Source organism: Zonotrichia albicollis, chromosome Z (assembly GCF_047830755.1).
Source record: "Zonotrichia albicollis isolate bZonAlb1 chromosome Z, bZonAlb1.hap1, whole genome shotgun sequence".
In the NCBI taxonomy this organism is placed as follows: domain Eukaryota; kingdom Metazoa; phylum Chordata; class Aves; order Passeriformes; family Passerellidae; genus Zonotrichia; species Zonotrichia albicollis.
This window is the reverse complement of record NC_133860.1, coordinates 62,763,304-62,788,715: the sequence shown is the minus strand read 5'-3', so window position 1 is coordinate 62,788,715 and position 25,412 is coordinate 62,763,304. Positions and strand designations below refer to the sequence as shown.

General features: G+C 40.6%; 2 protein-coding genes across 5 annotated transcripts in view; one reads left to right on the top strand and one right to left on the bottom strand.

The window, feature by feature from the left end:
• HOOK3 (hook microtubule tethering protein 3) overlaps positions 1–8,040 on the top strand; it is a 91,043-nt gene extending 83,003 nt beyond the window's left edge. For all 4 annotated transcript variants that reach the window (XM_026792904.2, XM_005486245.4, XM_026792903.2 and 1 more), the window contains one exon: positions 539–8,040. In XM_026792904.2, coding sequence (XP_026648705.1) covers positions 539–554 — 16 coding nt within the window. In that variant the 3' untranslated portion in view covers positions 555–8,040. The remainder of the gene's footprint in view (positions 1–538) is intronic.
• A 934-nt stretch (positions 8,041–8,974) lies between these two features.
• The window catches only part of LOC102075410 (E3 ubiquitin-protein ligase KCMF1), a 45,374-nt gene continuing 28,936 nt past the window's right edge, over positions 8,975–25,412 (bottom strand). The window contains exons 3-7 of the mRNA XM_005486243.4: positions 23,652–23,791; positions 16,890–16,991; positions 12,895–13,069; positions 10,514–10,796; positions 8,975–9,609 (exon numbers count right to left, since the gene is read on the bottom strand). Of these exons, the coding sequence (XP_005486300.2) occupies positions 9,348–9,609; positions 10,514–10,796; positions 12,895–13,069; positions 16,890–16,991; positions 23,652–23,791 (962 nt within the window). The 3' untranslated portion in view covers positions 8,975–9,347. The remainder of the gene's footprint in view (positions 9,610–10,513; positions 10,797–12,894; positions 13,070–16,889; positions 16,992–23,651; positions 23,792–25,412) is intronic.

Genomic DNA, 25,412 nt, shown 5'->3' with positions numbered 1-25,412 from the left:
TCATGCACTGGATGAGCTCTGATGAAATTTAAATGCCTTCAGTGGAGCTCAGAGCTCACGACAGTTGATGTGACTCTGATTGTCTTCTAGCATGTAAACACATGCAGAATTGGGTGGGCACCTTTCACTTCATCTTGCTTTAACAGTTGTACTCACAGACAGCAGGAATTCCTGAGACTTGCTCATTGCTGTGTAAACTTACTTCCCATAGCTTTATTAGTCCAGAATGGTGCCCTGAAGAATTTTACTCAGAAGTGTGTGAAGTTTAATTACAGCTAAACTTAGATATTGACCAAGGCTATTTTGTTGCTTTTCCAATTATTGGCCTATAACCTTCCTGCTAATTTGAACAGTTGCTTGGCAAAGGTATTTTCCCCGTGAATTTGCACAACTCTTAAGTAGAGGTGGCCTTACTAAACTGCTTTGAAAAAGACCTGTTCTGTTCTCTGTTTTGGTTTTTTTTGGCTTTTGGGTTTTTTTTTTCAACAGTAATATGTTATCTGCTTTTTAACTTTCTTCTTTATTCTTTTATTTGCAGTGATGTGGTTGCATGACCTGCAGCATTATTATAACAGGGACTGTTCAGTGCATGACTTGCTTTTCTGTCCAGACTGCATAACCAAAACTTAACCAGTTCTACACTTAAGACTCATGGCCATCTGATTTCAAAGGGGGATCTACTTGCAGAGAAGTTTACCATCCTGGGGAGCTTTCCCATTTCCCACTTCCACTTACTCTTTCTCTTCACAAAAAGTCTCCTATGAGGCTAGAAGAGAGGAAATCCTGTGTTCACAACTCAACAGGAGGCGTTCTGCAAAGTGACAGAGCAGTGTCAGCTCTCCATCTTACTTCCGCCTGTCCACTTTATTTAATTCTGATTAACAGTATTAACACACAGACTTCCTGCAACATTTTCATATACCGAACTATAAAAATCTAGTCTTAACGAGTTCCTAAAAAAGGCCTTTTGGTTACTGTTAAAATTTCAAAGCACCCGCACCCTTAAAGGATCCACTTTGAATCTTTAAACAATTAAAGTAAAGCGAAGGAGGTGTTTTACAAGGAGAAATGACTAATGAATTGCTGCTTGGCGATCCCAACTTCCTTAGAAAACCAAGCAAGTTTCATCTGATAATCTCCGAGCCAGGCAAACTACCGGGTGGTATTTTGTTCACAGGCGCTGCCTGCTTCCTTAATATGTATATACACAGTAGCTTGTGGCTGTTGTATTTTTATCTCTACATTTGAGCTGTGTTGTTGGTTTCTTTCGGAAACTTTTTTTTCCAATCTGTGTACAATTGTTAAAACAATCTGAGGAAAGACCATGAATGGAGATAAGTATGAAAGGCATCTATACTTTCAGTATTATGCAGACTGTCCTTGCCAGTTTATAATTTGGATCGTTTATCTTTCACCTGTACTGGTTTTTTCCTTTCTTTTCTTCTTTCTCTTGTCACAGTCTTAGCTATTTAATTTCCAATTGCACTAGCTTGGCTGTTTCTTTGTATTTTGAAGTTTAGATATAAGATTTGCCATATGTAGACAGTGTAACTCAAAATGCTTTGTACTGCCTATATTAATTTAAAAAGCTGCTTATTTAATATTCCTAAATATCTGCACATTTGTACTACTGTATCTTTGTTTTGTATTGGACATCCAGTACTGGCAAGATTCAGAAGACAAGGGAGTGCTGTAGTGTTGTAAGTTAAGAGGTTTATTGTATAGGAGTTAGTACATAACAAACAGGGAAAGGGGCTTTCAAGCCATAGGATTTGCTGGAAAAACTGAAAAGTCCGAATGCTGCATCCCGTAAGAGGTTTGATTTAAATCCAGTTAAAGAGAAACCCCGTTCTTGCTCACCTGGATCTTAATCCTGGCGGAAATATTGATACGAACTGTGCTGCCTCCAGGAATAGTTTTACTTACTTGGGCGGTGGGAGAGCCTCCAGCCCTGCTTGCGGTGGGAGCACGCGCACGCTGAAGCAGCGTTGTGTCCTCTTGTCTCTGCAGTCTCTTCTGGTCACACACACAGTGCCTGCCTCGTCCCTGGCCCTCAGGTGGGCTTTGACAGAGCCACACCTTGGGCACAGAGACACCTGCTTGTGTCCAGTCCTCAGGGATCCTGATCCCACAGTGTCCGTGGCCTTGTGCAGAATGACGAGGACAAAGGACAGATGTGTGCCCCACCCGAGCATGGTGGTCTGTGCTGCCTGGCAAAGGGATGGGCAGGTAGGAGCGGACTCCAAGCAGGCCAGGCAGCAAAGTGAAGGCTAAAACTAGGATCCCAGTGAGAGCTGTGGTGTTTTCCCTTCTGGATACTGTATCAGGTGCTGTGGCTACCGGGTGCTCTGGCTGACAGCTGTCCGTAAAGGCTTCAGATGGGGATATATGTCTTTCCTGGTCCACCAGGGCCAGGGACAGTGAAGTCTTACGTGCCCTGCAGCCAGGATCTGGGGTTTAGTGATAACGAGTCAAGTACTCATGCAGCAGAGGCAGCAGCATTTCATCAGACTGAGTGCAGCAGAGAGCTGAAGGATTTGTGTCTTTCCAGGTCCTAGCCATTGATCCCTTGTTATGTGTCAGGGCAAGCGTTACTAGTAAAACTTCTTTTAGCTGGGTGTTAAAGGCATGGTATGTTTTTCATTTGCTAGTGCTGCTTCGGCTGGGACCACACCCTGCCCCCAGCCAGGCTGGGTGTGGGATCCCTGAAATCAGGGCACTGTGCTGGGCAGGAGGGGATTGCTTTTTTTGTGCACCTGCCTTCACAGCTGTCCCAAAGTGATGCCGAGCAGTACCTCATTTCTCCAAGTGGTCTGTGCAGATTAGAGACTAAGTATCAGTTGTTCTTGAGCCTTGATGACATTTATATGTAAGTGTGTTTAGCTTGACAAAAGTTGTTAGAGTTTACTAATGCAACAGAGAGATGCCACGTGGAGCCAGTCAAGGAGCTGGCTACTTTAACTAGATTAGCCTGGCATCTCTGTCATGAAGTGGTTGTGAGCTCTCAACTCAGAGCTGATCTCCAGCATGTCTCTGATATACTAACTTCATTTGTGCTGCATAGAAACTCTCATACCTTCTTAATAGCAGCTTGTTTGACAGTCCTGAATTAAATGTTGACCAATTATCAAAGTAATAACTGTTTGTGAAGTTGCCAGTGATATATTTTCTGTAAAAGAATGAATTCTTAGAGTGTCAAAACATTAATTTCCCATTTCAGTTCATCTACAAATTGTGTAACTACCAGATTGTTATGGTAGCAATATTAATATACATACCTGTATATAGACAAAAAAACTCACTAATGATAATTGGAATCAAAAAGTTTAATATTTTTCCCAGTCAAATACACTAATGCTTCCAAGGTGATAGAAGAGTGTACAGTTGTTAAACAAGTTGTAAATAAACGCTTATATAAAATGTAAATGTTTGTCTCTCCTTTATTTGGTACTTGGTTGTGAACTGTGTTTCCTGGGGCTCTGCAAAGGAGGGTGCATCGGAAAGCACAACCTCCTCAGTGCTGTTGGGACACACCCGCCTGCAGTGCGTGCTGCTGCTGCTTTGCTTCTCCAAGGGTCAAGGCTCGGTGACCTAAGTAAGAAAATTTTCCCTTGCCAATGGAAGATTGGTAAAAACAGATGGCACCAAAGGTGGGGAAAAGAGACACTGCTAATGTGGACAGGAACAACTGTCCTGCCATCCTGCACTAATGAACCGCTCTGGCACCTGGGGAAGGAGGCCTGGGTCAGTCTCAGACCAAATCCTGATCTTTGTGAAAGAGAAGGCAACAGCCCGTGAGAGATACTGAGCCCATGAGCACGGTGCATGCTGCCGGGGTTAAGAATGATGTGCAGAGACCCTGACACAGCCTTTCAGGGGCTGCTCTGTGAAAGGGACAGGATCAGAAAGGGGAGGGTGCCCTCATGGCAGCACTGCCAGCCTTCATGACGGGAGAGCTTGTGAGGCTGAGGGCAAGCTGGCCTGCAGTGTTTGTTTGCTGTCTGGGAAGGGCAGGAGAGAACCAGAGGTGCTGGCCAGCTTCCTCTTGCACTACAGGCAGTGAATGGTGGAAGCAGGAAAGCTGCCAGAGCCTCACTTGCAGCTGCTTGTCATTCACTGTGGTCCTTTGCCCTCCTCAGTCCCACCTGCCACTCCTCGTCTTTGGCATAACAAGCATTTTCTGCCTCTGAAACATCAGATCATCATTCCCTGTCCTATTGTTTTTGCTATGCATCTTTTTCCTTTTCCAGCTCTCCCACCCTTGCAGTGTGCATTGGTATCCCTCATTCTGGCCTCCATGCCCCGCTCTCTGCTCTGCTCCCTGACAACTTCAAGGCCATGACTTGTGCTCCAGGTGGTATGAGAGGAGTTGTGCCCCTGGCCCCACACTTCACACTGCCCCTCCTCAGGTGCTGGCCCCGCAGGGAGGATGCAGCTCTGCAGGTTCTTTCCCCATGGTAGCTCCCCTTCACGCCCCACAGCTGCAGGGCCCTGCTTTTACCCACAAGGGTGTTTGTGTTGCATTAGCTGTTGCAGGAGGTGACAGCCAGGGCTGAGTTGAAAAGTGTGATGGAAGCACCCTCCAGAAGCTGCACGGTTCCCCTTTTCTATGCTATTTGTTCACAAATAACTTTTGCGCCCCTATGTACTGTGCACATGATGTATAATAAACATTGCAAATAAATCCTTGTGCCCATTGCCTGTCTCAGGACCCTTTCATCTTCTTTAGGAGATAAAACAATTAAACAGCCTCAAAACAGCAAAGTACCCATGCAGCAAAACAGGCTGACTGGAAGTGAAGGTCAGCTATGTTAGGGAAAAGAAGATTAAGTGATGCAACTGGAAGGCCTTCACACACTGTACACCGTACATATGCACACACTGCTCCCTGGTTTAGGTCTGAGAGCCTGGGAGGCAGTGAAGCCTCTCTGCCTGTTGGTGGCAGGAAATGGCCTTTAGGCCCTCACAACAGCTGCTCAAAGCTGCAGCTGTGCACACATCTGGATGTTTGGTTTCTGCACCAAACTATAAACTGTAAACTTAACAGGAGCACAACTCTGTGCAGACAGAAACCCAACCTGAGCAGAGGTTGGAAACTCCCCCAACCCCCAGTGCCAGGGAATTGATTAAGGCAGTCACAAGTAAAATATTGTGGATGGTGGATGCATTTTCCACATTTATCACACCACCATGTGCAAGGGCCTTTCTTTGTCTTTGACAAAAACATTAAAAAGGTTCCAAAAAACCAACCCAGATCTCTTATTAAAGCAGATCAGAAGTTACAGACAGACCACACTGATACCTGAAAACTTTCCAGGGACTTCACTGTTCCACCGTTTTCCCTACCACTTTAACTTACAAATACTGGAATGGCCGTATGCCTTTCTGAGTGCCCCACCCCCAACAGTGGCCCTCTGGCAGCCCTCAGCAGAACGGAACCTGGCACTCTGACCGTGCAGGAAAGGGCTCGGGAGAACATCAGCGCTCCCAGGACAGCAGCCCCCAGCAGGGGACTGCTGCCTGGCGGGACAGCGCAGCACACACAGCACAGAGAGAGCAGCACGCAGGGCACCGCAGCTGGAACCCGCCTGTGGTGGGGCACGTCTTCCCCCGCACATGCACCATGAAGGTCTTCAGCCCATGAGTAACACTCCCTCTTCCTGGAATGCGTGGCCCAACAAACCCGTTTTCTAATTAATACCCTTGGAAATTTGTTTTTGTCTGAATCACAGCTGGAGTGAAATAATAATCATTACAGGACTTTTGAGGAAAATTACTGTCGAGTAATTTTGAGTCCAGGATGGAATCTGATGGGAGACTAAAGCCGAGCATCTCACAACCCTAAGAGCAGGGATCCCACGGGTGGCCCTTTGAAGTCCCATGCCCCCAGGGCTGAGCCAGCATGTCCCTTGGAGCAGGATGTGCCTCTTGGTGCTCATCAGCCCACAGGTTTGGGACTCAAAGCTGACAGTGGGGCCTGGGCTGGTACCCCCTCCTCGAGGCTGAAGCCTTTGCCCACTGAGAGATGCAAAGGCATCCCAGGTGTGCATTTCACTCAACTCCGGGGGAGCTTTAAACAGGGGCTTTGTAATATGCACACATAGAGAGGAATATTTGAATGTATACATGCCTGTGTCTGTGTGCAGGTGTGAAAACTGACTTCAACACTTTATAGCAAGTGTAGCATCAATGCTGCCATCTTGAAGTCAAAATTTAGTTACTGTTGTGGTTATGGTAAATCTTACAGAATCGGTTAAATCAGTCAATGATTAAGTGCTGCCAAATCCTTTAAACATAAAGCACTGAGCAATTCCAAGGGGAGGTTTGGTAAGGGGTCTGTTGTGAAATTTGTGACTCCGTGGAGGGTCTCCCTTCCCCTTCTGCATCCTTACATTCTCCATCCTCACCTTTTTGCATCCCCATCTCTGTTGTGTGTCACTCCAGATTGATTCTAGTCCAGTTCTCCTTTGTGTGCTTTATCTATTTGGTAACAGAGCAAACCTTGCCAGAGAACTTAGTCATGCTAAAAATTTGTTATAAAATTGCTTTTGTTGATACCTTCAAAAGTACTTCTTTACATGACTTTGACCACACAGTCACAGTACAGGTGTCCCTGCACTCCAGGAAATGTGCAAGGGCAGAGCACTAAGGCTCCTGTTCCTGGAAGGGGGTTGTTCATGTTGAATGCTGGGATGTGGTGTGGGGTGGTTTATTTATTGTTTTGTGATTTTTTTTCCCCCCCTCTCCCATGGAAAAGGCAATATTCCCCTGTGGGATCCCCCTCCAAAGCTGATGGAGGCTGCAGTCACTGCAGCCCACAGCACCCTGAAAATAAATGTTTTGGAAGTACCCCAAAAATGCTACCTTGGCAAAGCTTACTCTGAGAAGGAAAAACACTTTCTTGCAAATAGAACTTGACAGACTACTGGAATACCCTCCAAGTAGCCATTTCATGTCATTTTTAAACTTAAAATAGAAAAAAAATGTCAAACAGCCTCCCAAACCAATGAAGATTCGTACAAGTTACGTGACATCCAGGGATACATTTAAATTCAAGCCAGCGTGCATTCAGTCTCTAAACAAACACAGCTTGCATCCCCTTCCAAGCGAGTGTGGTGGCATCTGGAATTCAGGCAATGTAAGAGACCAGCCTTAACCAATACAGAACACCACCACACTGAGAAGAGCCTGTTTTAGATGCATCTTGGTCTGTGCAGCCTTCAATTCACCTACCTGTGAAGACTTTAGGATTATGTACTTCATCACCTGCCAAAGCATATGATTTTAATACACCCAGGACATGTACACAAACTGATTTTGTGTTGGAAAATACAGTTATAATTAAAGGCAGATGCAGAAATTTCTGGAACAAAACTGTCTGGAAAATACATTAAAACCAAAGAAAATCAACTGAACAACAGTCTCGAAAATGCTTTATTGAACCGTGTGTCTTATTGTAATGTGCAGAAGATGTGTTTGAAAAACTACAGCTTGAAAAATTTTTGAAAGTCTTCAACAATCAATAAAAAAAGTCCCCTGCTGGGGGTAACTCTCAGGGTAACCAGAGGCTGCATGTATATTTTTCTGTTGCAGAGACTAAAAAAAAAATTTAAAAAACCCAACCAAAGCTAATGCTGCTCTACAGGAAAACAATCAAGATTTGATGATTAAAAAAAAAAAGAGAGAGGAAGGAACTTAAACTCAGTCTATAGGGATGTTTTTTTCCTGCTGTTATTTTGGATTAGCATACATGTCACAGTTCTGCTGAGAACACCACATGGTGTCTAAGTCATTACGTTTACTCTACAATGCTGCTGAGATGAGAGGATACAGAGAAAGAGAGAGGGGGTGAGGTGAGAGATCTGGAAAGACATCATTATGATATAAGCCTAGTTTAAATTTTCATCAGAAGCTGTGTGCACTTTTGCTTTTATAATCTAACTTTACATTCAAAAAAACACACCAAAAAAACCCCAACCAACCAACCAACAAAAAATCCCCAATCAACAGCAAAAATCCCCAAACAAACAAACACACTCCCCCCCCCCCAAAAAAAAAAAAAAGAAAGGAAACCAAGACCAAACATACCCCTTCTGTCCCTCCTTTCGGGTTATTATAAATTTCTATGCACAAGAACACCATACTTTTTTCCAAACCAGTAGGATTAACAGTATAGGCATGTAGGTGGCATGATTCAACTAAAAGGCTTTTTTTTCCCCAACTTTTTTTATACCAGCAAAAATAACCAAAGGAAACAATAAATAAAAGGTGCTAAAGTTAGCATTAAGAATTTCTTGTAATATACTGACAGTCTGGGAATCCAAATCCTCAAGCTCTCCTGATACTGTCAGGTCTCTGCAAACTATGAAGCAAATACATAATAACTCAAAATATGATTGAGGCTGTGAAAGGCTTTTAAACTAAGACAATAGGATCCAGGCTAACTTTTTTTTTTAAGAAACACAGTGAATATATGAATTGTCTACACCTGAATAAAACATATTTAACAATTAAAAAATTTTAACAACCACAACAAAGAAAAACTTTAAACGAAAGTGAACATCATTTGATTTTAGGGCACACAAAAGCCCCTTGCAATAGCTTCCAGCAGTGGCCTTACTGTTGTGTCTCCTACAGATGCATTAAATGAAGTTTAACTCCACATTGAGGTGACAGCTGAGAGGGCAACATAAGGGTCACATTCAGCAAAAGGCCACACCCCGGTCACGACAATGTATCCCACTGCAGAGTTTCCATCCTGTGCAGGAACAGCACATGAAGATGTCATTCTGTCACATATTATTAAAAGGCTAGTTTGTGGCCACAAACTGCTACTCAGAGCTAACCTTTTTTTATCACATAACCTTTGAATAATGGGAAAGCTTTGTGTTTTATAGTTTACTCCTTGAATTTAAAATTTTAAATGACAAGGTCACTAAAAGTCATGCACGCTGCAAAAAACGTCATGCAGTAGTTAAGGTAAACCATCCAAGCAGTTTTTATTCATTAATATTCATAAATACACACAGCAGCTTCATTAGAGATTTTTCATTTTTTTTTCCCCTTCAGTTTGAATGTGGAGTATTAGGAGAGCCTTTTTCATGTCAAGGTACAGGACACAGAGCCCTTGGCTGTGCACTGCAACCTACATTTACCTGCTAGAAGTAAAAATTAGTTAAGTGGAAATGATTATCATATATATCTTTCTCTCTTTCTTTTGAATGTACACAATGTAACAAGAGTGACAGACCTGAAATTACAATCACCAAAACAAACCCAAGATAGTTGTTGTCCACTTTCATTGGCAAATACAGCACAGAGGACATTGTCTGCAAAGTGGGATGTCATCAAAGAGGAGGTGGAGGAGGCTCATTTCCTTTATTACTCTCTTTTAAATTTAGGTTTTCTAAAGCAACATCTAGAGGCATAATATCTACACAACCCATAGCACCAAAATCTGCAATCTCCCCCCGCTCATCTTCATCTGAGGAAGAACTTTCTTCCTGCATCAGAGTGGACAATAGAAGCTCCTGAACAAACAGGCTGCAGTCTGCCCGTTCGCTCTCCATTGACTGACGCTCTGCTTCTGACATCTTCGGATCATTCAACCTGGGCAGCAGCAAGGGAAGAGAAGACAGAGAGTTGCTGAAAGCCCCTTTCACTGGTGACACCAGGGACAGGCTGAGATGTGCTCAGAAACTGCTCCTTCAGGACAGTCCTACCTGCCCATCAACACGTCCAGCACTTCAGTACAACAGGCATGCCTTCAAGAACCCACCCCTTCTCTGCTGCTGCGACAGCATCTGCAGTGCAGCCCAAAGTTAGAGGAACATCAGAAACTGTTTGTGAGGTTTCCTGCTATTCAAGGAGTCTTTTAGGGAGGGCTGGTGCCATTTCCTGGATATGTAATTATATGCCTCCACATCAACTTGTAAGTTCACACTGGGTACAAAACACATCACTGCACTGTGTAAAGTAAATACTGAAGGAATTCCACTTCTCCTAAGGTACACTGCATGCCCTGATGAAGGCAAGGAAACTGCTCACTCCCAACTCTGAAAGTCACAGTCTGTGACACTTGCAGGTGCTTTAATTAAGATTCTCAAGTGAATTTTTGATTGAAAGATGTCACATGGCATTATTTTGAACTTACATAAAAATCCACTTGATTCAAATTCAGGCACAGGAACTGTTAAAATTACCACACTCTTCCACAATCCCAGACAAACAGAAGTATGCTTGCAGTGGGTGTGGCAGGGAAGATGTGGAAAATATTTTTATTTCAGGTCAGTGGTCAGTGTTCTAGAAGAACTGGGATGACACAGGAAGTGAGTCCTCTTTTAAATAATCCTGGGGTCTAAGTAAAATTTCTAAACTACATAAATATTCTGTTAATTAATGCCATCCTAGGCATGTGCCTGACTCCAAACATATAAGCTTCATTGAGCTCTGTATCTCTACTAGTACTAAGGTAAACAGAAATTATAAGAGGTAAATACACAGAACGAATTACCTTGTCAGAAGGAACTGGGAATTCTGGATAGTCTGCTGACTGTTTTCTGTGTTAGACGTGTTGGTTGTTGTTGTGGATTGTGTCATAGTGGTGCTGACATTGATCGTGTTGGTGCGTCTGGTTGCATTGCGTGCAGTCTCCAGTTGCTGTCTCGCTGCCTGTGCATGCTGTCGTTCCAACTGCAGCTGCATCTGCAGCTGCTGTAACTGAGAAGCAGAAGGGCCAGAGGAGTTGAGCTGTCCTCCTGCAGAACGCCTCACACCTGATAGCTGGGATAAAAGCTCTGCCAAAGAAGAGAAAGCTTCTATGACTTAAGATCTTAAATAAGCATTACACAGCAGAATAAATACACCCCGAATTCCAGTGCATAAATTCCATTCTTCTCAACTAACATCAAAACCCAACAATGCTCAGAGAAGATTGCGAAGATTAATGCCCAAAAAGATTAAGACTAATTTATGCAGATGTAGTCCAAATGACAAGATGAGGTTTTAAGTCTTGACAACAACAGTAGAGCCAATCTTTTGCCAGGTAGAGCCTGGCAAAAGACAGCTCTCTGCAGCCACCCTCTGAAACTTCAAGCCAAAATAGCCACTGACTAAGAAACTTTTTTATTTTGGCTTTGGACGGTGACTTTTTTTTTCCTTTTAACAAGCGTTCCCTCAAAACACAAGCTTCATCTTCGCAACTATCTCTGAGGGAAGCTGTGCTGCATCAAATTCAATAACGGAAGTTTAGTTAGGGAAATAGATTCAATCACTGCTTCACAGCAAAAGCATTCTGTATGAATTCTTATTTCTGGAAGAAGTATGCAGAAGGCCTAGCAATTAAAAACTCTGTCTGTTACTAAGTTTTCCAATTCAGAAGGTTGGAATGCTCCTTGTAAATTTTATCCACCAAGTTTTTTTTTAAATAAATATTAGCAGCCAGTTACTGTACAGTGCATTACTGCAGGATCTCTTCCATGCCCTGCGCAGAAGGTACTTCTGGTCTCAGATACCTGCTGCAGTTGATGCCATGGTAGAAGAAACATGGGACAATCCTGCTCCTGGTCCCTCTGCTCTACTTTACAAACTTACTACATAGGTCATGTAAATTTTTCTTCCATTGCATTAACAAAATGCAGTCATACTAAAACAATCTGTTTTTTAAGGAACAAAGCAAAATACAAACTAGAGAGGTGGAGTAATTTTCAACAACACTGATAGCAGCACCAACATAAAGTAAATTTTTATTACTAGAGAATGCCACAGGGAGGGAAAAATGTTTAAGAAAAGTAACTGATGCTATAAATTTAAATAGAAAAATCACTGTGGTCTTCCCTATTTATTACTCCAGTAAAAAGGCAGACATGTTAAAACTCACAGGCAAGATTAAGATATATTTATTCTCACTGTATTCTAAAGCTTGGAAAATAGGGAAGAGTATTTTGGAAAGAGGTGTGAACTCAAAACAGTCCAGGAAGAAGATGGACACACAGCTCAGTGTGCTCTAAATGCAGAAACACATCTTCCACCAAAAAAGAATAGATGCAGAAGAATGACATTTTATCCTACTTTTAATGCTGCTAAGTGGGAAGGTCCAGCAAAGCTGAAAACAAACTTCAGCAGTCACCTCATATTTTAAATGAAGTGAAGCAGCTGCCCTGGTGAAAGAAAGAGAATGTCTTGCACTGGAAGCCTCAATCTTCTTTTCAAACTCACTTGTGACCTCACTTAATTTGTTTTTTTCTCTTAATGGGCTACTTCTTCACAGCTAACTTAATGAGTTACATCAGGGCACACCAGGCCAGCAGAGAACCAGAGCCAGCAGAAGGCAAGCAGAGGGGACCATGATTAAGAGAGGCAGTGGATTCACAGCTCCCCTTCCAGAGGGAATGCCTCATTAAGTCAGGTGGCTGGCTACCTCCCACTGAAGAAGTCACAGCCTAATAGTAGCAAGCTCCAGTTTGAGCACTGCGTCTCCTTTGCATCTGAAGTAATAGTGGATTTGTGGCAGACATTCTGAGGTTTCCCTGACATATTGGTATGGTCAAAGATCATGGCATTAAAATGTTTACATTTACCCATAGATGAAACTGTATTTGTTTTCAGAGTTGTCTTCACCCTCTATTTTTTCTTCATTGTAAAAAAAAAAGTTATTTTCACATCAGAGGTAAAAATAGAACAAACAAGTTATTTCTGGGAATCCTAAAGACACGGCCTAATTATTTTCTGATGCTGACAGTAAGAACACTCTTTCCCTTTTCACCTCCCTGTGGGATGCTGTGCTTGTACATGCAGCTTCACAGCAACACAGAGCAGGGCAACTACTGCCACCTTGCATTCTCCTTCCCCTGCGAAGGAGGACAGTGGAGTAAAACTTGTGGTTACAGCTCTTACCAGCTATAGGATCCATGGCTTCTCTATTGCTTGGAGAATACGAACTCTGAGAAGACGAAAGCCCACCAGGGGAACTGGTAGTAAAGTGCATGTTTGATCTACGAGCGCGGGGGCCTCCCAAACCCCGGCCTGGGTGGAACATCCTACGAACATGCCGAACACCACTGGATTCATCGTGGACAAGAAGTTAAGAAAACAGAACTGTTTGGCATTGAGTGTTAAACAACCACTAAAGGACATCTGATGGGTCAAATACTCAGGTATACTATTCTTGATTCATAAAGTAATGATTCAACTTCAGAAGCAAAGCTAAGGTACACTGTAGCTCTGCTACAGGTCAGACTTACTGATCTGGTAAATTTTTTTTAATCAAACTTTTCTATGAAAACCCACACAAATCCATGTTCAGCCAAGCTTACTGCTGAGACAGGGACTTCAGTTCTCCCTACCCAATTCTTACATCAAGTATCAAAACCAGTAAAAAAATTTACTACAACTCCTATCAGAATAATTACCAAATTCCTTTTGACTTCTGTACTTGATGCATTTATCCAAGAAATTTAAGTCTTTAGGAAATTGTAGGTTTCTGGAGTATTCAGAACATTCATCACATCCCTTTGTTTCACCTTTCTTCTTACAGCCAAAGAAATATCACTAATTCCACTATCATAATGATGCTTTTCACTTTGTCTTTTGCCCCCACTTCCCCCTATCACATGCTTGCATTTTGTGTCACTTTTTACATAGGTTGTCATATAAATTTTGAAGTAATTAACAAACTTAAAAAAAGATTATTTTTGTCATAAATTTGTTAGCATTCATCCTCCAAGACAGTCCAGATAAGGCTTCTTCCTAAAAATCATTAGTATTACTCACCGGTGTAAAATGAAATAGCATAGACTTTAATATTTTATTTTAGTGTTATTATAATTTAGCTTACATCTCCATCTCCTATATTACATCTCCATCTCCTATACTGTTTTTATAACAGTATGGTTACCAGGTTACCACTCATATGGTATCAATTTCTGTGTAAGGGTAGCATCCAATGTATTTTTCATAAATCACAGTTATGGAGCAGAACCTCATGACATCATGGGAGGTCATGAAAGGAATGACTTGACTTCCTATGGCAAGAGAGAGCTTCTGGTCATTACAAGAAGACTTTACAGAATGTTTCCTTCTTTTAAAACTGTTAGTTATGCTACAGTGTAAAACTTAACATTTAGGGTGTAATAGGTACAGAGCATCTTGCACCTCTGAGTGTGCCAATTTTGGGTGCTGCTGGAGTTGCTAAATTGGATGGACTAAAGAACCCATGTAGTTTTGCAAGCTTTTCATAACTAAACATGTTAGGACAGTATCTGGGGATTTTTCAAGAGACACAGGACTCTGGGGTCTTTCCCAACCATATCTTTTAAAGTGTTTTGAGATAAATGTCATTCTTCAAATAACAGCTAAGCATGCACTTGAGTCTTACCAGCTATGCTAGAGTAAGAAAAGACTTTGCAAACATTATCTTGTGACAAAACATTTAAACTGAATAGTCATGTGAGAACTATTTGTATGATTAATGCTGAAAATATGTATTTAATGAATTTTCAGATATTTTCCTGCTAAAGAAAGAAACTGAGTTTTAAAAAGTTGCCACAGACTGTAGGAATAAATGACACACCTTGCAATAGTTGCACAAGGTTTGTAGTAAGAAACACATGCAGTGTTTTGGGACAACTTTAGGGAAACAAAACAAAAACCCAAATTAACCAAACATGTCTAATTAATAGCTGGTGGATAAGGCCACCTCTCAGAACTGTAGTAAATCCAACAGTAAAGTCTTACCTCAAATTGCAAACTAAATTTTTACTCTAGAAGAAGTACAAGTCAAGAGCCTTCTCTATCTCCTTTTTGTACATGAAGGCAATTACAGGGCACAAAGAATTGTTCTGTATAGCTTCAACTTCTCATTCAGCAATATAATGTGCATCAGAGAGTCATAGTTCTTATTTCCTACACTGCCAGAACCTGAGTGAAAAAGGGCATCTTCTCTTCCTTATTTCCTGCCTTAGATCTCCCTGCTGCTGGATATGATGTAGAGTCCAATGTCAAATAGCCACTTCAAGATACTTCTTACCACGTTTTGGAAATTTGACAACACTGGACACCAACACAATAGAGTACAAGCAGGAAATTCTACAGGTATAATTTTTAATCACAGGCAATGTATTCCCAAAACAGATCTATTTTGGGATGACTGATAGTGAAAGCCTGACTCTGTATTTGAAAAAAGATTGTCTTTCCTGGCTCAAAAATTCCCTATGTAAAAGTCATCTGGTGGAATTTCTGGTACTAGGGGGGAGAAAATGCAGCAATAGCTTGAATTCTAATTAAGTAATCTTGTACATTTCAGTAGGAAATTGATTTCATTCTGTAGCTGGGAAAATTTAAACTTCCTGCCTTACAGTTAAGACAGCGTTGGAAGCCCACAGTTAGAACTCTGGCACATTGCTACGTAGTTATGTAATTCTTGTTAGAAAAAGCCTAATTAGGCAGGTGCTATGAAAACCTCAGAGTTGGTACAACGAGCACAACTCAAAATGACACAAACTACATCAGCCATCAAGCAACACTCCAAGGCTGTCCCAAGGCCAGGAAAGATCCAGTGGTCTGGAAAATATTCTCCCCTCATCAATCTTATTCTACTTCCTCTGGAAAGGGAGGATGGCATGTCTCCTGGCTACTAAGGACCATAGGGATGCCTGGGATCAAGCTCCCACAGCCAGAGCCATCGTGTTCAGCACCCTGCTCCTCCCCAGTGCTGAGAGCTCTACTCCTTTCCCTCAGAAAGGCAACTACAGGTAACTGCTTTCATCCGACTTTGTACCCACTTTTGTAGCACTTTTTCATTATTCACCTTTCAAAGAGCCAATCTAAACCCAAACTCGTTCATACTGATCCAATTATTGCACAGTAATTAACCTGCACATTTAGTCTGTCCTGACCTTAAACCATGCTAATACTAACAAACTTAAACGCAATCAAATACAATCATAACTGAAGTGGAACCATCACCTCAAATGCTGTTGTCCTTCTATTACTCTAATTAACTCTGTTTGATAGGGCTTGGATTTTTTTTTCCCCCCCAACTGCCAGAGCTTACATTATTCTTTGTTCCTTTTTAAAAATCTCTGAACAAAAAAGCCACTATCAAAGTTATAATGCAGTCTTTTTTTCCGTTTGTTTAAATGAGACACAAATGAATAGTTCAGAGATTACTTACTGTAGGGATGCTACATAGCTTGCATGTCATTAAATAAACGCCCAAACCAAAAGATATTTTATCAGTTAATCTGAGAGAGTAAAAAAAAATTTAAAAGGAGACAAATATTCCTATAACAGTGATGAAGGAATCCCAACAGTTACAGCTCTTCAGCCATCAAGCACAGATAAATGTCTGTAACTGGCTGCTAAGGTAACTGAAGGACAACATCCTATTTCCCAGAAAATCTGAAGGTTTTCTGAGTTGTATTACAAAATGTCAGTAGCACTACAAAATTAAATTATTAAATTATTAAATTATTAAAACATAAAAGCAGTTAAACAACTTCACAATATTTTGCTACAAGCAGCTACACTAGAATCATCTTTATGTCCTAAATATATACAGCACTGAATCTTGATATGTAAAACAGCACCAAGAGTAATCATGACGCAGGATGAAACACAGTGCAAGTAGAAAAAAACTCTGTATGTCAAAATCCTTTATATTTTTCTGCTGTTAGAGTAAAAACACTTTCAAGTATACCTAAAAGTCTGTGCACAGTCTGTCTTTTTTAAACTAGGAGACAAATCTTTTTATTTTTAATAAAAACGTATATTTAGCAACCTAAGTTCCAGGAAATCCAGAATATGAGCCTTTGACTACAAAAATCAAACCAAGTCACTGTGACTACGAGGTGAAACAGTCTAGCCTCTTTGCCTCAAATTGGAAAGGATATTAAATCTCTAGGAGCTCTGTGTTCCAGTGTAAGATGAGCTGCAAAGTCATCTGTTACGTGATTCGGATCCCCTCCAGGCAATGCTGCACATATTGGACAAATCTGAAATGACAAAGCAAGGAAAAAACCCAACTTTATAAATATTACAAGAAACAGAACTTTTATCCAGTCAATCATTAGACATTGCCTCTTATGCTTTAAAATAACATTTTGGTATTCACAAACACCTGGATATCAACGCATTCAATAAACTCAGAAAAATTACGGAAGTGTAGACATTAATTTAGTAATCTTTCACTTTATGAATTTCAGATTATGTACTTCAGAAAACCAGAGCTAGGATTCTCAAAATCAATTTGCAATGTCTTGAAAGTTAGCAATGTCTTGAAATTTTTGCACGCCAATTCTGCCAGAGACAGTAGAGTTGAATCATATAGGAATGCTATTTGCCTGCTTGACACTCATCCCAGCAGAGGAATCAGAATGAAACTGCTCATATTTGCTAAGTATCAAGCTGAAACCATCCCACTCAGGCAGTGTAGGTTTGGCAAAGAAGGGCTGGTCTCCATACTCCTCTCCACAACAGTACTTTCTGAGCAAGTACTGAGATCTCTCTTCGGTTTTGGGGCTTTTCCCCCCCCACTTCAGAGTTTTTGGTTGGCAGGTTTTGTTTGTTTTGTTTTTTGAACTGAAATACAGTTAAATAAGCAGGCAAACATCACCACTACTATTGCAATAATTATGACTTGTTCTTTCAATGACTCCACAAACAGCATCATCTTCCATTTTTCTTTCATTTTTCATGTGTATACTTAAGCTGTTGAGTGTAGGTCTCAAAAGACCATGAGCATTAAGAACATCTGTATAAAAGAGCACACATCTATTGTACTCTCATAAAAGTGAGAACAAGGTCTTGAAATAAATTTACTATAAAATCTCAGCTTTCAACAGGAACTGCTGCATCTAATTCCATTTTCATTTTAGTGGCCAGTTCTGAAAAGAAAACCAGACATTTTAAAAGCTTTTTGCTACAACTCCTCTCCTTTTATTTTCAATGTTCAGCATTTCTCTCCACAGATTTTTCACCACTACAGATGCCAAGCCAGTGCACTACAGGGCATATCCTATCACAGCATAATATAATAAATACTCAACTATGCCAACATATCAAAGCTACCGTGTAGAAATGGATGTGTATTGGACAGGTAGTTGTGAATTCCCTAAACTTCATTACAGCTGCTTAATCTTCTCATATCAAAAGAATGCAAGACCATCAAAGCAATCTTCTTTTATTTAAGCTACTCTGAGGAAGCAGAAACCCAATACAAGAAGAACAGCCCACTCCAGAAATCAGGAAATCACCAGAAATTTCTTTGTTGACATGACAAAGATTTGTGAATATACTCAGACCTCAGAAAAACATCAGTTAGGAGAAGGTTATAATGAATATTGAGTAAGAAGGAATCAAAGTATCCCAGCCCTAATTCTAAATATCAACTAAACTTTCAAGAACTCCTGACTAGGTAGAGTTACCTAAATACTGTTATGCACAAACAACAATTTAGTTAAGCATAAGCTCTGACAGAGCCACAACAAAGACTGCTAGATCACTGATTAAGCGTGACACAGCTAAAGGTCACTGTTAATTATAACATGCATGAACGAATGGTGCAGACGAAAGGCAAATGTTGTCAGAATTTTCTCTTGAATTTATGAGCATTTTTATTAAGAAATCATCATGCAACCCTGAATGATGAAAGGCCTTAGTCAATCCCCCTAACAGAACAATGCCAGTTTCCAGAACTGTCCTTGTATTAGCACTACTTCCACATTTACATACAAAGTAACCACTTTAGGTCAACACTTCTGTAACTTCAACAAGAATCACTGGGATCTTAGAGGATGAACAGGGACATTGAGACTGACTCAGATGGTCCATTCATTACTGTAAGAAAAAGCTCTCTCCAGTTTGACCACTGAAGTATCAACAACAGAGTGCTTACAATTCATCTACAAGGGGCCTAGTAATGCCTTCCCGAGGTTGAGAAAGCTGCTGCAGTGCGAAGTAATAGCAGAAAATTAGCATCTCTGTTATGAAAGAAGACTGAAGAGATTGGCATTTTATGAAGTCTATAAAATCTGTTTTTATTTACAATGCTAGCAGACTTCTAGTTGAGCACTGCATTCCATCTTGACCAGTCAACTAACCTGAAACTTCCAATGCCAACAAAAACAATCATTATACTGACTTCCAGATTCCTCTGCCTTACAACTCTAAACCATTGTCCCTAGACATTATAAGGGTGAAGAAATACTGGTTCTATAAAAGAGAAGAGGCTGGCTCTTCGAACAGTAAAGACAGAGCTGCATCCCAGCTGCTGTCTCACTTTGCCCTGTAAGTGAGAGAGCAGCTGGGGTACATTAAAAGCACTGTCTAGATGGAAGATGACCTGATGGAGATCTTGCATGTTGGAATTAAGAAGAGAACACGCAAAGGGGATGTTATAAGGCACGTTGACTATAGGCCACCTGACCATGAGGAACAAACAGATCAGGCCCTCTAGAAACACAGAGCAGCTGCCTCACACTTGCATGACCTGGTCCTTGTGGAGGTCTTCAACCACTCTAGCATCTCTTGGAAGGACAGTACAGCATGACTGCAATCCAAGAAGCTCCTGGAGTGCTTTCAAGGTAACTCCCTCCTCCAAGTGACAAAGGAGCACACAAGGAGAGGTGCTATACGGGACTTCATAATTACCAACAAGAGGGGCTCAGTCGGGATGTGAGAGTCAAAGAAAGCCTTGGCTGCACTAACCTTGACATAGTGCAGTTTGAGAGCCCTAGGGCAGGGAGAAGATCAAAAACAAGCTCATGACCCTGGACCTCAGCAAAGCAAACTTTGGCCTCTTAAAATATCTGTTTAGAGTAGTCCCATGATGTACAAATCAGGAGAGTAAATGGGCCCAAGAAAGCCCATTAATATTGGAAGATCATTCCCTCCCAAACTCAAGAGTCTTCGTCTTCATCCCACTGAAGACGAAGTTAGGCAAAAATGCCAGGGAGCCTACGTGGATGATCAAGATACTCCTGGACAAATTCAAACACAAAAAGAAAACATACAGAGGTCACCCTCCTAGGGTAAGCCACAGCACAGCCTACCATTAAGCATTATTATTATGCATAATCACAGGGCAATGTAAGTAAAGCTAATGCCCGAATGGAACTCAATCAGGCAAGTAACATCCAAGGTAACAAGAAGATCTTCTAGAAGTGCATAGGAAATAAAAAGAAAACTACGGAAAATGTGGGCTCATTGCACAAAAGACATGAGGCCTAGTTACACAGGACACAGAAGAGGTTGAAGTACTGAATAACTCCTTTGCTATAGTCTTTACCAGCAAGACTGGTAGTTAGCAACTCCAGGCCCCAGAGAGCAGGGGAAAAGTCTGAAGTACTGATCTGAAGTACTGAATACATTCCCCTGCTGGAAGAGGATTACTCTGCAGAATACTTACGTGAACTGGAATACATAAACCCACAGGCTGCGATGCACCAAGAGGTGCTGACTGAGCTGGCAGATGCCACTGTGAGCCTCTTAGTCTCTGAACTATCATGGTGACTGGGTGAGGTGCCTGAGGACTGGAGCAAAGGAAATTTCACTCCTATTTAAAGGCAGGCAAGTAAGAGGAGGACCTAGGGAACTATAGGCTGGTCAGCTTGCTCTGATCCCTGGGAAAGTGAGGAAACTATTGTTAACTATTTTTAGGCATTATTAAAGACAAGAAAATCATCAACAGCAGTCAGAACTGGCTTCACAAAAGGGAAGACACGCTTCACCAACTTGACAAACTTCAGTGCTGAAGTGTCTGGCCTGGTGGATGACTGAAGCGCAGGGGAAATTGCCTACCTGGACTTCAAGTAAGACCACTGACACTGCCTCCCACAGGATGCTCAAAGATAAGTTGCTGATGCTCAGGCTGGATAAACAGAGAGTGAGATGGAGTGAAAACTGTCTCAGTGAATGGGCTCAGAGGATAGTGATCAGTGGGAATTCTGGTGATTACACAACACTAGGAGAAGTGGCTGATACCCGAGGGAGCTATGCTGCCATACAGAGTGACCTTAAAAAACTGAAGAAATGGGACAACAAGAACCTCATAAAGGGGAAGTACAATGTCTTGCACCTGGGCAGGAATAGCCCCAGGAATCAGCACACACTAGAGACAAGTCCTATAGAATACAGTTTTGCAGCAAAGGACCTGGGGCTCTGGTGGACCATGGGCCAGCAGTGTGCTCTTGTGGCAAAGAAAGCAAGTGGTGCTCTGGGCTACGCTGAACAGAGAGCTGCCAGCAGGTCAAGGATTGTGATCCTTTGCCTTAACCCAGCACCAGGGCCCAGTTTTCAGCTCCACACATGCACACACTGAAAAAAGCTCAGTAAATGGTTACAAAGAGGAAGGGAGGAAAGGCTGAGAAAGATGGAACTGTTCAGCCTGGAGAAGGGTAGGGTAATGGGGGACAGATCTTAGGAATATCCACAAATACCTGAAGGGAATCTGAAAGGATGATGGAGCCATGCAATGGCAGGATGAAACACAGTGGGCATAAATTCAAATGCAAGAGCTTCCTCATAAACATCAGGAACCACTGAAACATTTTTCACTGTGAGGATCACCAACCACAAGTTACCCAGAGATTTAACTGTGGAGTCACTATTAAAGAACTGGTCCTGTGTGGACATGGTCCTGAGCAACCATGGCTGTACATGGTCCTGTACATGGTTGCTCAGGTCATGTACAGCCATGGTTGCTGTACATGGTCCTGCTCAAGATGACCTCCAGAGGTCCCTTTCAACCTCACTCAGACTGTGATTCCTTTCTGCAGATACCTACGACTGTGGTACTTATCAATGCCCACATCTGAGAAAAATCAGCAGAAAAGTAAACTTATCTGCATCATTCTGAACATAAAAATGGCAAAATTTACCAGATGAAAAAAAATTTTACTTATTCTTTGAAAAACTTTTGGGGGCAAAAATCCTTTAAAATATAAATAATTCTGTCCCTGTAAAGTTCCCTTACATCCCTAAAAATACATATCTAAAATAAAACACATCTTCAGAAGGTGATACTCAAAGGACTACAAGCTCAGTATCTAAACATAAGTAATTGTCTGAAAGTCTATCACCACAAGTATTTAGAATCCATAATACTTTCCTCTTTACTAGTCTTGTAGCTCTTCAATATCCCAATAAGGGTACAGTACCCAAACAATTTTAGGTGCAGGCACCTAAAATTTATCTGGCATTTGTGATAAAGCCATTTATCTGGCATCTGTGATAAATGTGTACATTTATCACAAATGCCAGATTCGAAACTTAGCACAAACAGTAACAGTCATATTAAAGGATTAAAATATTGTCCTTTATCATTGTTTGAAACAACGATACAGCAGTGTTGCAGACTGATGTATAAACAGAAAAGTTTTGTGGGATAATTTTTTTTTTTTTACACATATAACTCTTTTAGGATTTACCAGAGTAGCAGCTGTCAAGAATCACAAATTTAGGCTTTATGTGTGGTGTTCTAGAAGTCACAACTGCAAACAAGGGCATGTCAAGTTTTAAAACCCGGGATCTGTGAACACTTAGTGTTAGGAACATATCACTGACATCAAGTGGTGCAAATCAGAACTACAATACCAAGCCACCAAAAAAAATAAATTCATCCAAATGCAGAACTTGCAGCAGTTGATGCTATGTTTGGAAGTGGCAAAATTCAAGAAAACCTCAGAGAGACTGTAAAAACTGCAGCATGTCACTGAGTTAAATCATACATCACAGTGCGACTGATTGTGAAGTAACCACTTCCTGTGTTTTTACGGAAGATTGTAACACCTTTGAATCCCCAAAAACGTGAACAAACACCCTTTCACATCACCTCTTCACTCAAGTTCCTTATTAGGTTTGAAGAGTCATTCATTTTCTTCCACAGAATTCTTTGAAAATTAAGAAAACTAGAAGATTAGAATAGAGAACCTATTTATAACTAATTTCACACAATGCATGAGTGATGAGTAATCCACTTCAAGCATCACTTTTTATCTAGGGGTCTACGGTAAAACAGTTAAACACAGAACAGCATGCTCCATGTAATTCTGCTAAACTGCTAACTCAGTTTCTCCTATTCCCAAGGTCCATCAAAACAGTGAGAGTTAACATCTCCAATTAAAGTATTTCTGTTGAAACTTGTTTAAGAAGTGCATTTTAAACCACTGATGGTTAGGGATGGGGGAAAACCACCTCCTTTGACAAAAGTAGTTTAAAATAATCATAGAATTCTGCTGCATAAAATAAGAGGTTCATTAAAATTAGAAAACATAACAAACTATCTACATGTCTTCCTCTCTCACACAGTTACAAAAGACCGGCATAGCTGTAAGCTAGCAAAATAATTATACGCTAATTATGAAAAGGGAGACACAGATCGGCAGAGCAACAACTTTCTAAATTTTGTCTTACAGTGTAACAATCTCCTAAACATGGCAGCCTTTGCATCAGAACAACAAACAAAAACTCTAAAAGAAGGCAGCAAGCTCATTATACCCGTAAATCATAGAATTTTGATCTCATTCTCAAATGTAGGTATTTTCAAAGCATTTAAATGAATACGCGCTTCAAGAATAAACAGAAAGACAATATTTCAGAAATGAGACTATTTAAAATATACTTCCACCATTAAAGCAAGTTCTGAGGCTCCTTACCACTTCTGTAGATGTTTCTGCATGCTCGGAAGTAACATGTTCTTGAAGAGATGTTTCCGTATAACCCATTTTCCCACAATAAGGACAAGTGAAAGACTGTGGCTGCTCTACAGAGAAAGCTTCTCCACCATAGTACAAATCTGAAACAGGAAGAAATTAAATAGAGGTTACTTTAAAGCAGTATCACCATTAATTTTGTTCACATCAACCTCAGTTTATACATGTACTTCACTGCAAGCCCTGCTAAATTAATTCGTTTTTTCATTGAAATGGCTATATTCAGGAGGGGTTTAGTTACTGATTAAAAAAAACAGATACTACATTTATTTTGATTAGCAGACATAACTTAGTTTTCTAATATTTACTAGGAAAAAAGACTTCCATCATGATGCTGCTGATACTGCCAAACTTTCACTTTTCCACTACTGTTCTTATCCCACATACAAGGTCAACTATGGTATGATATTTTTTATGATGACATTTCAGAAGCTGAACTCTTGACAAAACCTCGAATTTAGACCAAAATTTAGAAGGTCTCGGTGACACCAAATGTCAGTATTTATGCCATAACTGAACCACTGCTTTGCAGTAAGTAATTTCAGAAATGTCTCAATTATATAACATAGAAGGTTCATAATGGAAAAGGAATCTGTTAAACACTGGCTTCGACTTTTAGATGTAGTGAATGTGAGCACTTGTGCATCACTGATGAAAAGTAGGCACTTTTAAGCTGCTAACATAGAAGCTCCCCGAACTTCAGATGAAATTTTATTAAACCATGCAAGAAGAGAACATTATCCTCTCTCATCCTCTACAGGTATTTTATATTTTACAGGAAACATGAATAAGCTTCTCATTCACATCAATATTAAAAACAAATCCTAAAAAAACAACCAAACAAGAAAACCTCTTAAATGTCAGATTGCTTAAAAACCTCTACCTATGAAACTCGCTGAGAATGAACGTATGTATTTTCAAGTAAGGCAACAGTACCAACTCCAGCTTCACACCTGAGCAAAAGGCCCAGGGCCGCAACCCATCTGAAGAGAGTTGTAAATAGATGAGCAGGCACGTAGAGGTATCTTTTTCCTTGGATACACTGTTAGCTCAATCCAGATACCAAGAATTTTAGCAGTACACACAGTTCTATCACAGAGGGGGGAGGTCTGATAAGACTGTCAAATCCTGTGTTGCTCCTTGTTTTCAAAGAATACAAAAACCCCATTTATTCACTAATAAAATAAAAATCTGAGTTCTCTGCAGTCTCCTGATTATACCTCTGGCATGTTCTCCCATTCATACCTCCTTCCACATCCTTCTTTTAATATATATCAAACATACATGAGAATGCCAAACAAATATGACTTTGTCTGGAAAAAGAAATATTAAGAAGCATGTAGAAGTTAAAGCTGGAGAATCTAGATATTTTTCCTTTCAAGTATACACCTCCCTTCTTTCTTCCTTTTCAACTTTAATCTCGCTTACAACCAAAAGCTCTTTTCTAACATGAAATACAGATCACCAGATAAATTTTCTCTTACATAAAAATCTAAGTTAAAATATAAATAAATAAAAAGCTAAAGTTAAAAGTAAATAAAGTAAATAAAGTAAATAAAAATCAAAGTAAATAAAGTAAATAAATAAAAGTAAATAAAGTAAATAAATAAAAATCTAAAGTAAATAAATAAAAATCTAAGTTAAAAAAATAAGGTTGGTTATCAAGTGGTCGCATGAATCTTTGTGTCTGATTTTAGCACTGAA